This window comes from Muntiacus reevesi, chromosome 18 (genome assembly GCF_963930625.1).
Source record: "Muntiacus reevesi chromosome 18, mMunRee1.1, whole genome shotgun sequence".
In the NCBI taxonomy this organism is placed as follows: domain Eukaryota; kingdom Metazoa; phylum Chordata; class Mammalia; order Artiodactyla; family Cervidae; genus Muntiacus; species Muntiacus reevesi.
In genome coordinates, this window is record NC_089266.1 from 17,108,785 (window position 1) to 17,124,604 (window position 15,820).

Sequence of the window (15,820 nt, forward strand, 5' to 3'; positions counted from 1 at the left end):
TCAAATACATGCAGGATATGCAAAGAGGCCCCATTGCTCTCATTTCACTGTCCAGACTCTTGGTTGTTTTTAATAGTAGTCAGATTTTCCCCTGGATTTGGGGAAACCAAGAGCTGTAGGAGATGTGTAACAATACTTATCTTGCCAGCTTTAAAGTAATGGATTCTAATGAGTCTTCTCTGTGAGAGTAGTCTGTATTAATGAATAGTTACAGCTTAACTTTTGACTATCAATTGATTAGCTAAAAGAAAGTGGTCTGACATCCTTTGCATCTGCTTACATTGTAAATGAAGCATACATGCCATTCATTCTAGATTGTTTTCTTTAAAACTTGTTGATACAGTATTCAACACTTGGGACTCAAGAGATATAGACACTGTAACTGTAGGTACTTATTTTCCTGTTGAAGATTCCAGTATAGTGTGTGTTATTCCAGGACCAGAAGAGAAAATGTAACAGAGAAGTGGAGGAGTGATCTGTGGCCCTTGACACCTACACTGAGATCACCATTCATTCATTCAACACAAGTGTATTTAATGGGTCACCACGTTCAAGGCACTATGCTAACCCTGGACCCATCAATAAAATCAGACAGACACAAGTCCTGTCCTCACAAGGGACGACCAGAAATAAGTAGAATAAATGAGTTAAGTATATAGTATGTTAAAAGGTGATCCCTACTGTTGGGGGAGGCGGATAGAGCTTGATAAAGGGAGATGAAAAAGGGTCTTATGGGAAAGGTGGGCCTTATGGGGAAGGTGTCACTCAAGCAGAGCTCTGACTCTGAGGCAGAGAACCACGTGGCTGTATCAGGGAAAAGCATTCTCAGCAGAGGGAACATGGGAGTGTCTTTCGTGCACCAGGCGTGCTGTGCTCTGAACCGCAAGGACGGAGATGAATCAAGCATGGCCCTGCCCCCAGGGAGTCAGCAGGCTAGAAACAAGATTCAGGCTTGCAAATAAATGTAGTGGTAAAGTTGTACAAGCTCTATGGTAAGTAGAATTGTTTTCTTTTAATCTACATTGAACTAAATTAAAATATGAGTTGTTACTCCCATTTCAAGAAGGAAACTAGTATATGGGATGAACTGAAGCACCTCTTATCAGGAAAGCTTCGCAGCCTCTGCCCTGAGCTGATTTCTCCTCCGAGTTGCTGCCTCTCATCAAGGCGCCTCACTCTTGCCCGCTGCCACAGCTACTTCTGAGGGGTATTTGATCTTTAGCTTCAGGCCTCGTCTGGGCCTCACTGTCACTCTAGCTAAGCTGAAGATTGGAGCACTCATCTCCCCTGAACAGAGTGCATCTTGCCCCTCTGGAAGAGTGTGCTCTCTCGGCATCTTTTGAGGCCAGTGCCCTGCCTGCCTTGTTAGAAAGAGGAATTCTCAGGTGCCCAGTGCTCATCCACCTGACCTGAGGTCACATATTCCTGACATCCCAATCCCAGGCAGAGGACGGCTTTTCAGGTTCCTCTCAAGACCATCTCACTTCCTTTCCTTCCTGCCTCCCCTGACAGTGATGGCAGAGGTTCCCATCCCCCAAGTATCCTCACCTCCTGTTCTTCTCTGACAGGTAGAAATAGGATTTGTAATCCCATTTTTATGGTTGAGGAGGAGACAGATGCTGAGAAGTTCAGTAATCTAACCCACATCACCCAGGTGTGAATGACGGAGCCTGTACTTGTTCCATGGCACCAAGCCCCTATCTGTCAGGAAACTTGCCTCTCCTCCCTTGCTTTCAGCCCACCCTGGACTTGCATTTAAAAGGGAGGCATGTGTGTGCATCACTGATGAAAAGATGCAGGTCCTCCCTGGGCACACATGCTCTGAGACCTTATTTCAGAGGTGCCCTTCTCATTGCAGCCCCCTCAGGCCTCTGGACCGCCTGGCATGAGACTGCTAGGATCATCTTTCTCTTCATCACAGTTCTTCCTCCTCCAGCACCTTCTTTAGTTTCTTGTTGCTTTTTATACTAAACTTCCTTCCTTAGTTTAGTATTCGGAGTCTTCCCTTTTTTTTGGCTACCTACTCCGCTCTGCTCTAAGAAGACTCTGTTTTCAGCCCTTAGTGCTCTAGCTCAGCTGCTTCCACCACCCACAGGGGAATTAGGAGACGCATTCCTGCTCCTCCAGGGCCTCCTCTTCACCAGCGTCTCTGTGATACTACAGGGATCTTCCCAGAAGACCCTCAGCCAGTAAAGCTGTGCCCCTGTGCCTTTACTCCTTCCTGTTTGATGGCGTCTTCCTTGGTCTCTGAATGTTGACTCACTCTCCCCAGCTGGATCGTACTCACTTTGGAGGCACAAACCAAATCTCATAATTCCATACATACTTGAGCAGAGTCAATTCGTGTTCATGATCTGATCAGCTAATCTATTTTATCTTTTACTTCCTGGGCTTATAAATTCCAAATTCAGAGAAACTTCACTTTTATTTACAAAAGCTTCAGATTCTAACAACGAGAAAATAAAGTTTAAGGCTCCCGACACACTCACTTCTTAATCCATTTCAGGGTTTCCAATTGTTCCCGGTTCATTCTTCTCACCCAGGGTGTATTGCCCTTGCTCAGCACTGAATGATACGGAAAGAATCGGCCTTTCTTTACTGCATAACTGACTTTACTTTTGTTAGCAGGTTAAAATCAGCCCTTCCATTTCACTGCAGTATTACATTGGTGGCATTTTTATTTAAGGGAGAGGGAAAAAAAGAGCTTTCTTCCACATGAACTTTTGTTACAAATCAGTTTATTGGGGCCAATCAATGGGCAGGAGCTATGAAAGGGTGTGGATTATCTGGTTAGTCCTTTGTGTGGCAAAAGGCTTAGATACTGCTTAGTACTTGGCTCATTCTTCATCTTGTAAAGAAGTGTTTTTTTGAAGGATCAACACCTGACTGAGTCCTGCCTTTTTCATGGTAATGTTTTCACCTGAGTTGCTTCTTATAGTAGTAAGAATTAGTTAACTAATACTGATTTAACCTTGGAACAATGTTTATCATAATCCGATTGGCAGATAGTCATTTTATTTTGGCCTTTTCTTTATTGCATCAGAACTAGAAAATCTCAGGAAAGAGTATTCTGAGAACAGTTTTTTCCCAAGTAAGTTATCTCTCTGCCTCTTTTCTTCCCATCAAGGGGCATGTTTTAGCACTATAGATTCAGACTGATAACCACACATTAACAAGTTGGATTTCTCTTTCTGGGTTGAGCTCTACTTCTGTTTTTAAAGCCAGCCTTCCCACCTCATGCTGCTGGCAACTTTTTCTCCAGAATGTTCTCCAGTGTGATTTAGGATATTAAATATATTCAGAGCTGGTTTTTCATGATAAAGCTGCCTCGTGAGTACTACCACTATTTAATATACAAAATGACCCAGCACAATTTAATTATTTGGTAATGTTTTTCGGTGTTTTCTTGAAGATGATGCTTAACAAGTCAAGGCCCGAACTTGCCTGGGTCATGACCTCTCTGCAGTGTTTGCAGTCTTGTTAAACAAGAAGAAAAGCAAAACATAAATTAGCGTCTCCATTATAAGTTGCTCCACATTTCCCAGTCTTTCAACACTCTGAAGCGCATAGTCACTGGTAATATAAGACAGAGTTTCACTAGGAAAATGGCCATTCAGCTTTTAGAATGGTTAGCAAGCCATTCTTCGAGGGCCAGTGTTGTCTTCTGTAAGAGAGGAGCAAAATGAGGGAGCCTGAATTAGTGACTTACGAACATTGAAAACCTAAAGAAAAAAAAGCAAAGTAACAGTTTTTTTTTTTTTTTTTAATTTTGTTCTTTTTAAAAAATATTTATTTGACTGTGGCAGGTCTTAGTTGCAGCATGTGGGATCTAGTTCCCTGACCAGGGATCAAACCTGAGCCCTCTGCATTGGGAGCATGGAGTGTTAGCCACTGGACCACCAGGGAAGTCCCAACAGTTATCTTTAATTATAATGAAGATGTACCAGCCTATGTGATTTTGAGATAAGTTCCCAAGTTTTCAGAATTTAATGTTGAAAAATAGCTTGAATGTAAAAAGCACCACTTTACTGTTACATAGTAGAAGTTTATATGTCTTTAGTTACTGTTAGTCACTCAGTCGTGTCCGACTCTTTGTGACCCCATAGACTGTAGCCCACCAGGCTCCTCTGTTAATGGGATTCTCCAGGCAAGAATACTGGAGTGGGTTGCCATTCCCTTCTCTAGGGGATCTTCCCAACCCAGGGATCGAGCCTGTGTCACCTGCATTGCAGGCAGATGCTTTAGCATCTGAGCCACCAGGAAAGCCCTTCGGTGTCTTTCTGTGTTCTTAATTACCCCCTGACATCTCAGTTTTTGTTATTTTGCCTTTGGATTTATCTGTTTCTGCTCCTTCAGACTTGGAATGTCCTTCCCCTTCATCTCCAAGTCAACCCACTCACTTGTTAAGACAGTTCAGATATTGTCTCCTCCAGAGGAAAGGGAGATGTTTCTCTGCCACACATTTCTTCTCTCTTCCATGACATCCTGTACCTTTACCTCTACCTCTCCATATTATATTCTAATGATCTCTTTTGTATCTGTCTCTCTGTATATGTAGGGTCTATGTCATATTCATCCAGAAGCTTGGTAAGGGTCTGTTGACAATGTGTTTGATTTTTGGCAAGTTGATTTCTGGAATAATAACAATGAGTACCCTTTAATCTCTATACTTCATAGGTATATTTCTCCCTCATAGTCTTTGCACAGGCACTTGGTATGCCAATTACTGCTTATACCAGAAAGCCTCAACTTTGTTTCTTTGATAGGCCATTGTTTATGTTCTTACAGTATCTATTCTTGTCACAATAGATGGACAAAAACAATCAGTTAAGACTGAGAAAAGCTAGCATGCCTTATTAGCAATAGTGGTTTAATATTGACAAAACCCAAAGTGTAATTGTTTTGGCATCTGATCTTCAGTTTCTTTGGAGAAGGAAATGGCACCCCACTCCAGTACTCTTGCCTGGACAATCCCATGGATGGAGGAGCCTGGTAGGCTGCAGTCCATGGGGTCGCTAAGAGTCGGACACGACTGAGCAACTTCACTTTCACTTTTCACTTTCATGCATTGGAGAAGGAAATGGCAACCCACCCCAGTATTATGCCTGGAGAATCTCAGGGATAGAGGAGCCTGGTGGGCTGCCATATATGGGGTCGCACAAAGTCAGACACAACTGAAGCGACTTAGCAGCAGCAGCAGCTTCAGTTCTTAAAATCTTCAATTTTCACATAATAATTTTTTTATTCCCTCATTTATTTTAACGCCCTGAGTTTCTGAGATCTGAAAATAGGTTGAATGATCGAATTAAAGTCTTATCTGTGGAATGAGTGTGTATCATAAATCTAGTGACATAGTTTAAAGTCCATTCTTCTTCCATTTCCCAAGTAAACATTTTTTTTTTTTTTTTTTTTTTTTTTTTTATTTTTTTTTTTTTTTTATTTTTCTGATTTTTTATGTTTCTCATGAAAAAAGGCAGTTATACAATTAGGATTCTGGATTGGCTTCCATTCTTGGTCCTATTTTTTAGTAACAGAATCTACATACACTTATTGTGAATACTGGCAGAGTTTTTAAAATGTTTCTTATCTCTTCCTTGGTTACCTGGCCTTCCCTTTTCCCCGAAGTTGTTAAATGGTGAGGCCAGGATGATTGCTCTGGAAATGTACAATTCATATTTAAGAGTTAAGACTAATAAACTGGAAGCTCTGAGTCTGAGGGTTTCACGATAGGAGGTGGGTAAGACTTGGCTGATTACTGGGGATCCCTCAAGTATGTTGGAAAGTAGGCTGTGTATCCCTCAGGAAGGAGACTGAAAGATTCTCTGGGGAAAATGTACACATCCTGACCTTTGAGGGATCCCCAGTAATCAGCCAAGTCTTACCATCCTATCGTGAAACCCTCAGACTCAGAGCTTCCAGTTATTAGTTTAACTCTTAAATATGAATAGTCATCCAGCAATCACCAGGCCCTTGAAGAAAACCACCAATGAACAAATAAGGGGGAAAAAAAGGAACTCAGAGGAAACAAAGACAAAGAAGAGAAAATAAGAAAACATTTTAAAAAATCTGCAGTATTCACAGAGATCTAAAATAAGATAGTATCCATGAAATACAAGAGTATGTGATTTTTATAAAAAAAAACATTCAGGAAATAAAGAGTGACTTACCTGAAGGTTTATAACTTATAGGACATAGAGATAAAGAAAAGATTTTTTAAAAGTTAGAAGCAATGAGTCAGAAAATCAAAATGGTATCAGTCTTCTAGTCAGCACCACTGAAAATTAAAAGACAATAGAACAATGACTTGATAATACTGACGGGAAAATTATTTCTAGCCTTATTGTCTATACCTAGCCATGCTATCAAGTATGAAGTGAACAATATTAAGGATGGAATAAAGGCATTTCCAGGTCTTAAAGTTTTTACCTCTTATACACTTTTCCTCAGGAAGTTTTTGAAGTCTGTGTACCATGGAAGAGAAGGAATAAACGGGGGGAGGGGGGAGGGAGCTAGGAGACATGGAATCTCGGAGAGGAGAGAAGAAGGTTCTATAGCTGTAACTTGTGCAGCCAGCATAGAGAACAGTCGGTTCAGATTGAACTCTGAGAACAGAGGACTCCACAAGGGGAATGCCTTCAAGAAAAAACACCCAAGGGGTTTCTCTGATGGCTCAGTGGTAAAGAATCTGCCTGCCAATGCAGTAGACACGGATTCAATCCCTGATCCGGGAACATCCTACATGCAACAGGGCAGCTAAGCCTGTGTACTGTGGCTGTCGAGCTTGTGCCTAGAGCCCGTGCTCTGAAACGAGAAGCTACTGCTGTGTGAAGCCCATGCACCACGGCAAGAGAGTAGCCCTTGCTCCCTGCAACTGGAGAAAAGCCCTCATGGAGCAGTGAAGACCCAGCACAGCCTAAAATAAATAAATAAAATTTTAAAAAATACACCCAAAAGTAAAATTCCCTAACATGTTTGGACATATTGGCATGATATTTGTGGCTATATTTGTTTGGGGATGAACTTGTGATAAATACCTGATAAACTAAGCAAAGGGGGAAGATGGCAATTATTAACTCTTAACAAGAGCAAAATGTTGCCCAAGAAAAGATATTACATGGCTTAACCATAAATCATATTTATATAATCATAATAAATACTGAGTATAGATTTAACCAGAGATTGTGAAATAATTATATTGGAAGGATGAGAAAAGGGACATATTGGAGGTGCGGGGTTAGTGCAAAATTAGTATTAAATTTCCATCTTCTGTAATAGGAATTCAGGAAATAATATTTAAAGCCGAAAAGAAAGATCTAAAAATAAGAGAGTGCTATTGCTATTTAAAGATAAGGAAGTATAAATACAAGAAGAAAAACCCAGAGAGTAGAAAATGGTTGCTTCTGGACTGTGGGAATCAGGAATGGTGATCTAAGCCTGATACAGTTTTTAAACATTCCTTGTTACATTAGGGGGCTAAAAATTAAAATGAAGGAAAAAACATTAAATGAGACAATTATGTGAAACATATAGCACCATGCCTTTCACTGGTGCATAAATGTAAACAATTATTACACGAGGACCTCTCCTAAAAAGCATTAATAAAGTCTTGCTAAGTGGGTGGCAAGGACTTTCATTCATATTTTCCCCCCAACCATACATATGTTGAAATGTGTGTATATTGGCTGTGGAGATGAATTGCAGACAAATAGTAAAGTATCTTTCTGTTTGGTTTGTGTATTTTCCTGATTTACTGACCTGGGATGTTACTGATGTGGATGAGGAGAAAGAGCAGTTGCTTCTTTCTCAACCACGTGCTGAAGAAAGTGTCGTTCTTTCCGAATCATGTTGTTGATAACATTTTTAAAATGATTTTTCAAGAGACTTCCCTAGCAGTCCAGCAGTTAAGATTCCCCACGTCCGTTGCAGGACAGGAAACTTAAGATCCCACACACCGTGTGATGCGACCAAAAAGAAGATTTTCAAGAGGATAGTTCTGAATTTTTTCCTTCTATTTTGCCTAAGCATTTGCATTTCTGCAATTAAATAAATGAGTGTTGTTCAGGCTTAGTCTAGTTTCCTAATAAGTTCTTTCCTTTGTGTTTTAACACCTTTCCTCCCTGTGATCAGGGTCGCAAGCTTCTTATCATCGGGACCACGAGCCGCAAAGATGTCCTTCAGGAGATGGAAATGCTTAATGCCTTCAGCACCACCATCCACGTGCCCAACATCGCCACAGGGGAGCAGCTGCTGGAGGCTCTGGAGGTGAGGATGAGGGAGTGGAGTGCACACTCCCCAACGAAAGGAGCTACGGGTGCCCCAGGCATCGCACCTGGTGTTTAGTTTCTGTGTTAACACGGAACCCAGGATATACCTCCAGTCACTTTCAGGAATTAGAGGAAAAAGAGAAATACAAGTCAGAGTGAAGTAATTCTTCATTCCTCAGTGGAAGCAGCATGCAAACTGCCAGGAATGAATTACTCTGTGCCCAGCATGACTAATGCATAGATTCCATGGGCCAGAAGCTTTGGGTAGGGGGAGGGAAGTAGAATAATCAATATATAGAAAATTCAGTTCTTCATAGTAGCATTCAATCCATTTACTTGCAGTTAATCCATTTGAGCAATAATTAAAGCCTTAAAGGAACCTTTTTATTAACAAGTTCATAATATGGAAATATTTTCTTTTTTGAGGATGACCTAGTCTTTAATTTTTAAAAAAATGTATATCCTTTATTAAACTTTTGATTAATATTAGTGTTCACAAATGACTTGATGAAGTGTTAAGAAAGATTATTTAGTTACTTGTCAGCAGCGATAGAGTCAGGAAGGCATCTTAAAATCCTCAAGACCTGTACAATTGGGCATATTCCCAAGGAAATAGAAGCTATATGATAAATGTTTCCAGCTTACCTGTTTGAGCAGTTTTTGTGCCGAGGTTGAGTGAGAGAATTAAATTTAGTCTGCTTTGACATATACAGATTATTCTTAGAATGGAATGTTAAAAATTTTAACTGATATTTATTATGGATTGGAGCTATTTTTCCCCCAGCAAACATATCTCTAAATTATACTGAAGGTCCATAAGAAAATAGGGTTTAAGATTCCAGTTTTCATTTTCATAATTGCACTTAATGGATTCAGAAAAGTCAAGTTGGGTTTTAAAATATGAGAGAATTCTGTCAGGTTGAACCAGTCAGGAAGTTCTTATCACTATTCTTTTAAGGGTAAATGTGGGAGTTAATGTTGTTGATGTCCTTATATAATGCTTTCCTTACTTTTATTGTTTTCGTAGCTATTAGGCAACTTCAAGGATGAAGAACGCACCACAATTACACAGCAAGTCAAAGGGAAGAAGGTCTGGATAGGAATCAAGAAGTTACTAATGTTGATTGAGATGTCCCTACAGGTAAGATGCTTCCTTCTCCATATAGTTCAGACACAGAAGGTTCACAATATTATCCCAACAGGTGTTATCATTCTCTCTCACTAAGGTTTTAAGTTGAAAGTCTCCTATATTATTTCCAGAGTCAAGATGGTGTTAGTAACCTGTTTCTGAGATCAAACAACTTATTAGTACTTTCTTTCCTACTTAAAATTCAAAAATAGGAGAAAAGATGATAAAATTACATTTTAATTTATGGAGTCACTAGGTTTTACACTTGAAAGGTAAAGGTTTTACACTAGAAAGGACTTGAAAGAACAATTTCTGCTGCCCCCTCATTTTAGAGGTGAGGATCCTGAGAGTCCCACCAGTTGTCACTGAGTTAACCAAGGTCGCAGCTAGTGATCTAACAGGGTGGAGGGGGAAGGACCTGGCACTGTCCATCAGAAGTCAGGAAGCAATGCACAGACACCAGAGCAGGCCTGGGAGACTGTTTCAAGGGACAAGGTGATTGAGTGTAGAGATTAGACAGAGGCTGTATATATTCTCCCCTAGCAGGGCTCCTAGAAATTTCATGCAAACTACTGTAGGGTTGAAGCATCCAGGATCACATAGAAAACTAAGCCCCAGGCTATTGCTTGGGCAAAAACAGATGAAACTTCTTTGAGACCTTCTCACGTCTACTGGCACCTTACCTTTCTTCTTTTTGTAACTCCACCCCCCCGCCCCCCCCCCCCCCACCTGTGCCCATCCTGTATCTTCTTGTCCTTATCTGACATACTAGTGAGATACTAAATGTGTTGCTTCCAAGCTGTTTGAGTTCAGGGATCTTGCCTCTCACTCACTACTAAGTCCACAGCTCCTGGGACAGAGCTGGACACATAGTCAGGCCCTCAGTCAATTTCTGTTGAATGAATCTCTCCTGGGTCCTCAATGGACAGACTGGCTGCATTCTGAGCATCATGCATTCACGCTCAGTCCTGTTGTTCCAACAATATGAGCTGTGGGTGGCACAGGTGAAATTTATTTAATTTACGGCTGAAATAGGCTCTTCGAACAATAACAAATTGCAATCACAAAGTGAATGCTTTTTTAATCTTTGCTGGTCAATTTATTTTAAAATTGTGGCTTTCAGAAACCTTCAGCTGGACTATTTTTAAGCCAGTTTATTTCTGTTTTTCCTTATGAGTAGTAAGTTAAAGTTCCAGACTAATCACTTTGCTGAGGATTATTCTTGGTAAAGGTGCACATACATTTGTATTGGCTCTTTCCTTGGAAGAAATAAATCTGTCAGACAGTCAGCTCTATGCTTCATTTCTTTAAGTTTCAGCACAACTTTTTTTCAATAATTGCATAGAAGAAACTATGTGGGTTTTTCTCCCCAATCCCTACCCCTTCCTCTCTCCCTTTGATGCCCGCAGGTCAGTGATCAAGTTAATGCCTCCTCTGTTTGTGGGGTGGAAAGTGAGAGTGGGGCACTCAGACCTAATCTTCAGCGACTGACACTTCATAGGCCTCCGAGTTTGAACCCCTTCACGTCAAATGGATTTCGTGCAGCTGAGTGAATTCTCTTTAGATCTGCCTTAGAGAGACCGAGTCTCAGTGAAGAGGCATGTAGTTTAGCCGAATATAAGTCATGTTACCTCTCTGTTCACCATACACAATTCTGTTAAAACTTGCACAGTGCTGAGGATCTGCTCTGACTGGATGTCACCTGAGGGAATAAAGTCATTTATCTAGATTACTTTTTTCCTCCCTTTCCCTTGACTTTTAATTCCATAGCTACAGGCAAGTCAGTAAGTCGTTGCTCACACATATTAAATATGTTTAATGGGCAAAGACCTGCAAGTACTGACTACAGCAGAGCTCCAGCCAGTTCCTTTTTTTTTTTTGAAAAAGAACTTGACAATTGATTCATATGTAATTCTATTCCCAAAGAGGAAAAATGTTGCTCTTGTTAACTATTCACACTTTTTCTTAGTCCTTTGTAGTCTGACCTCTTAACTTTGATACATTCGAAACTTGGATTTTTTGGGGGATAGAAGAGAAGAAATCTTTAACAAAAAAAAAAAGTGGTTGGAGGGGGGAATCCAATTGCACATTTACCCACAGCTGCGCGGAGCATTTGAAAGCTATTCCTGGAGGGCAGGGAGTTCCCTCTTGGGGAACAGACTCTTGCCCTGGAACATTTTTTCAAAGTTAGGTGTGTTTCTTGCAATAAAAATTCATCTTCAGGAATTAAAGCTGTTTTTAATGATCTTCTTTTTTTTGACAACTTCACCTCTCTGGTAGACCAATGAGAATAAAACAAAATTAAGCAAATTCATAGAAATATGAATATGAGGAACTTCCTTAGTGGTCCAGTGGATAGGACTCCATACTCCCAAAGCAGGGGGCCCAGATTCGATCCCTGGTCAGGGAACTAGATCCCACATACCTCACCTAAGACCTGGTGCAGCCTAAATAAATAAATAAATAAAATTAAAAAGAAAGAAAAAGATATATAGTGAAAAATTTTTTAAAGAAATATGAAATGAAAATGAATAGGGATAATTAATAATAGCAACCCAGACCCTACAACCTGAGCGAGAACTGAGCCCCTCATCTTTTCTTAGACTCACAATGCTGTTCTCAGTCCCAGGAGACCTGGATTATCCAGAGAGCATGTCAGAGGAATCAGCCCCACTGATTTTCTTTTTTAGTTTCAGCACAACCATTATCATTAATTATGAAGAAAAAACTATGCCAGGCACACCAAGACTAAGAAAAGCTAAAGAATCACTCATACAGAGTTAATAGGCTACTTTTTCACTGTTTAATCCGCATCAATTGGCTTCTTCCATTTTGGTCCCACTTTCATGCCTTAGATGAGCCCTCTGAATTGGATGCCATTCGCACCCCCGTAAATGGCCAGTCCTGCTCTCACACGAGCTTCTCAGGGCCACCTCCTAACCCAGCACCAGCTAAGGGGGCGCTGGGCTGAGGTACCTGTGGATGACCTCATGCATAGCAATTCTCTGTGCTCCAAAGTCCTTCCTCACTTCCCTTGAGTGACATAGTCCACTTTGCTCTGTAGCAGACTCCTGGTTAAGGAGCAGGTAACACATTTCCGTGGCTCACCAAAGCCCTGAGAAAGTATAAAACCAGTCATTTTCTTGGCATGAAGTAAGTGCATCGTTGTTAGAGGGCACCACTAACCCTTCTTCTTTATTGCTTCTGATGTGTTTAGATGGATCCCGAATACCGTGTGAGAAAATTCTTGGCCCTCTTAAGAGAAGAAGGAGCGTAAGTACATATGACACGAGACCGCCAGCCAGACTCCCTGGTCTTGTAAACCCCTGTGTGCCTGTTCTGAGAGTGCTATACAGTGCCTGTGAATTTGAATTCTCAACCTCTCTTGGACAACTTTGTTTTCATTTATTAGAATTCTCCGCTGTGTTGTAGGTCTAGGAGACCCAGCAAGGAAGTGGGTTGTACTGTTGGTTTGCTCTCCCTGTCCTGCTTCGCAAAACTTCCTTGTCACAAGGCAGGAAAAAGCACGATGGTACATATTTATTGGAACCTGCTTTTAAATGCATGGAGTGTAAACATTTTCTTTTGTGAAATGCTCTTCTAATGGCAAATGCATAGTGAAAAATGTAGAGAAACCACTAAGAAGCTTTTAGTGTGGTTTTGTGATGAGGGGCTTTTTGCAGACCCTTCATCTGTTTTTCGTGTGTGTTTTGGTTCTTTCTTTTTCAGTAGCCCCCTCGACTATGACCATGAAATATTTTCAAATGCAAAGTGACCAAGCAAAGTGACCAAGGTGAAGATGGCCTGGGATCGTCACTCGACCTCCTCGAGATACTGAACACAGTGAAATGTCCCCTGCCTTCGACACGTGCTCACACTGCATGACGAGTGCAATGAAACTCCCTTCCCTGTGCTTACTGAGATACTCCCTCTTGTGGAAGGTGTAAACTCGCTTTAGAATGCTGTGCTCACCTCTCCGTGTAAGCGGATTCCTTCTTGCTCAATCTTAAACGTGGAAAACATACTGTACTTATGAACACTACACGTTCTAAGCTCCCTACCACCACCACCCGAAAATGCTCAATAAACATATTGATGTTGCAAAACAGCAGTTGGACTAGTAGAAGGAAGGCTTTCCACATGTAAACTAGGAGCCGTGACTAGAGGTACTGGGTTCAAAGGTATTCTCTCATAACTTCCCTGTGCTAACACTACAGGTCATTGGATAGTTGGTTCAAGTTTCTCCCAGAAGGCTGGTTATCTTTGCCTGAAGAAACAGGGCTATGAATTTCTAAGATGCTGTTCTCGGTCATTTTCAGAGATGTTTCTAGGTTGCAATCAGGAGATCTTTCTTAATAGGAAGTCAGATTATTACCATGTTGGCTGTGCCATCCCTTTAATGTAAGTGATGTGCTCAGTGGTAAGAGATAACGCTGGTCATTACTACTTGGTAGATGTTAACAACCTGTGAGAGATGTGTATGGTAAAAGCATACACCCCAAAACAGAAAGTTGTCAACTCAAGTAACAACCCTCTCAGCACTCATTAGTGCCCAGGTCTAAGTGGACCAGTAACACTAAAGGCTTCTTTAGATCACCACTTTTCTTTTGTCCCTAGCTTAATGACTTACTTAGAATGTATCCTTCCTTTATTTTAAATTATCTGTACTCCCTAGCATCTAAATGAAACACTATTTTTCAGAAAAAATAAACCACTTTCTAGCGCTCTCCCCTCAGTCCTTTAACATCCATTCCAGTACACTGAAGACGTCTCCTTCCCCCTCTACACGCTTCTTCCAAAGGGAAGGAGAACAGGAGTTCTGAGTTGGAAGAAATGTGATCAGGTCGTCATGTTTGGTGAGAAGACTTATGGAACACGCGCCCCTCCCCGGCTGCTGCTGCAGCTTCGGCTCCGAGGACAGGAGCCACCTGGAGGTACCTAACGTGAGGCTTGGCACCAGGTGGTACTTGGGTGTCACCAAGTGGTCCGCGGTGCAGCTCTCTCCTCTGTCCCTGTGGTAGAAGATAAATTATCTCCAGATCTTGCTCTCTGTATATTTTTGGTAGATTTATATGTCGCATCTGCTTTCTTTTGGGTTTTCATCTCTAGCTTATTTTGTGGCTTTAAAAAAAAAAAGTGGATTGTATTGTAAAAATTCTGTGCTTCCTGGTGGCCAGTATCCTGGATCCCCTTATCTGTTTTAGACCTTGCCTCTTTTTTCTCTTCCCGTGAAAGCAGCATACCTTGTATTAACTTATGTCTCTTGTTAAATAAGATTAATGTCTTTGTGTTTTGTCCAGAACTATATTGAAGAAATATAAATATTATATTGTTTAATGCAAATGAAGGAATGCAATAAAGAGTACATATACTTAAAAACATCCTGTAACAGACCAATATTTTGTACAAGACAACATGCATAACTGACCAGAGTATATGAAGGGGCTCAGAAAAGCCCCTCCTTGTTATAACTAGTGTAAGGAGGTGATGATTTTTATTTTAAAATCTCTGGCGTTAATTATTTAGAAAATATAGTTAATTTAACAAATACAGTTCGATAGCCAGTTTTATATAAAGTTGGCACACAAGAAGAATCTTTATACCCCCTTTACTTATTTCCTCTTATTAAAAAACTGAAGTGTACCAAAGCCATTAAGCGGGTTAGCAATAAACCAGAAAGGAAAATTGTTTCCAAGTAGAATTAGTCCTTCCTGTGACACATAACAAACCAAAAGATGCAAACACCCTCCGTGAGATTCCTTCACATGGTTCATTTTGGTATACTTCATCCATTTGGCATGTTTCTGAGCTCTCACATCTTTTAGCCTAAACCCTGATGCTTAGAGGCGGCTCAGGTTAGGACTAACAGTCACCCAGAAAACCAGCAAGACTTGTGGGGAGAGGTCAGCCTTAGAGCTTCTCTGACTGCAGGGTCAGACCCCTGGGAGCTGTCCATACCCTCCTGCGTGGAGGCCTCTGAGGATCTCCCTGGTCCCTGTGTAACCTTGGGATTGGAGGGCTTCAGCCTTTTCAGAACTCTTCAGAGCTGATGCTAGGCAGAGCGTGTATATAGCACAGCCTGGTGATAAAGCGGTGGTGACTCCTCTGGCCGCTGCCTTAATTTCTTCTGCAGATGAACAGTTAACAGGCTACTTTTTGTCAGAAGATGTAATTGAAGCCTCAAAAAAGGGGGTTATTTTTTCCTTCCTAAAGTTTTACAACTTTACTGAAACACTGTTTTTTTTTTTTTGTTTTTTTTTTTAGTGTAACAGAAAAACTGGATAATGGTAGTTAAACCTGGAATATGTTTTAAGACTGCCTTTTCATATCCTAAGGGTTTCCCTTGTGGCTCAGCTGGTAAAGAATCTGCCTGCAATGTGGGAGACCTGGGTTCGATCTCTGGGTTGGGAGGATCCCCTGGAGAGAA

The 15,820-nt window shown here is 41.0% G+C and overlaps 1 protein-coding gene across 1 annotated transcript in view; it reads left to right on the plus strand.

The window, feature by feature from the left end:
• NSF (N-ethylmaleimide sensitive factor, vesicle fusing ATPase) overlaps nucleotides 1-14,772 on the plus strand; it is a 145,561-nt gene extending 130,789 nt beyond the window's left edge. Inside the window, exons 18-21 of the mRNA XM_065910374.1 lie at nucleotides 8,128-8,262; nucleotides 9,292-9,405; nucleotides 12,611-12,666; nucleotides 13,123-14,772. Of these exons, the coding sequence (XP_065766446.1) occupies nucleotides 8,128-8,262; nucleotides 9,292-9,405; nucleotides 12,611-12,666; nucleotides 13,123-13,168 (351 nt within the window). The 3' untranslated portion in view covers nucleotides 13,169-14,772. The remainder of the gene's footprint in view (nucleotides 1-8,127; nucleotides 8,263-9,291; nucleotides 9,406-12,610; nucleotides 12,667-13,122) is intronic.
• Nucleotides 14,773-15,820: the final 1,048 nt, after the last annotated feature.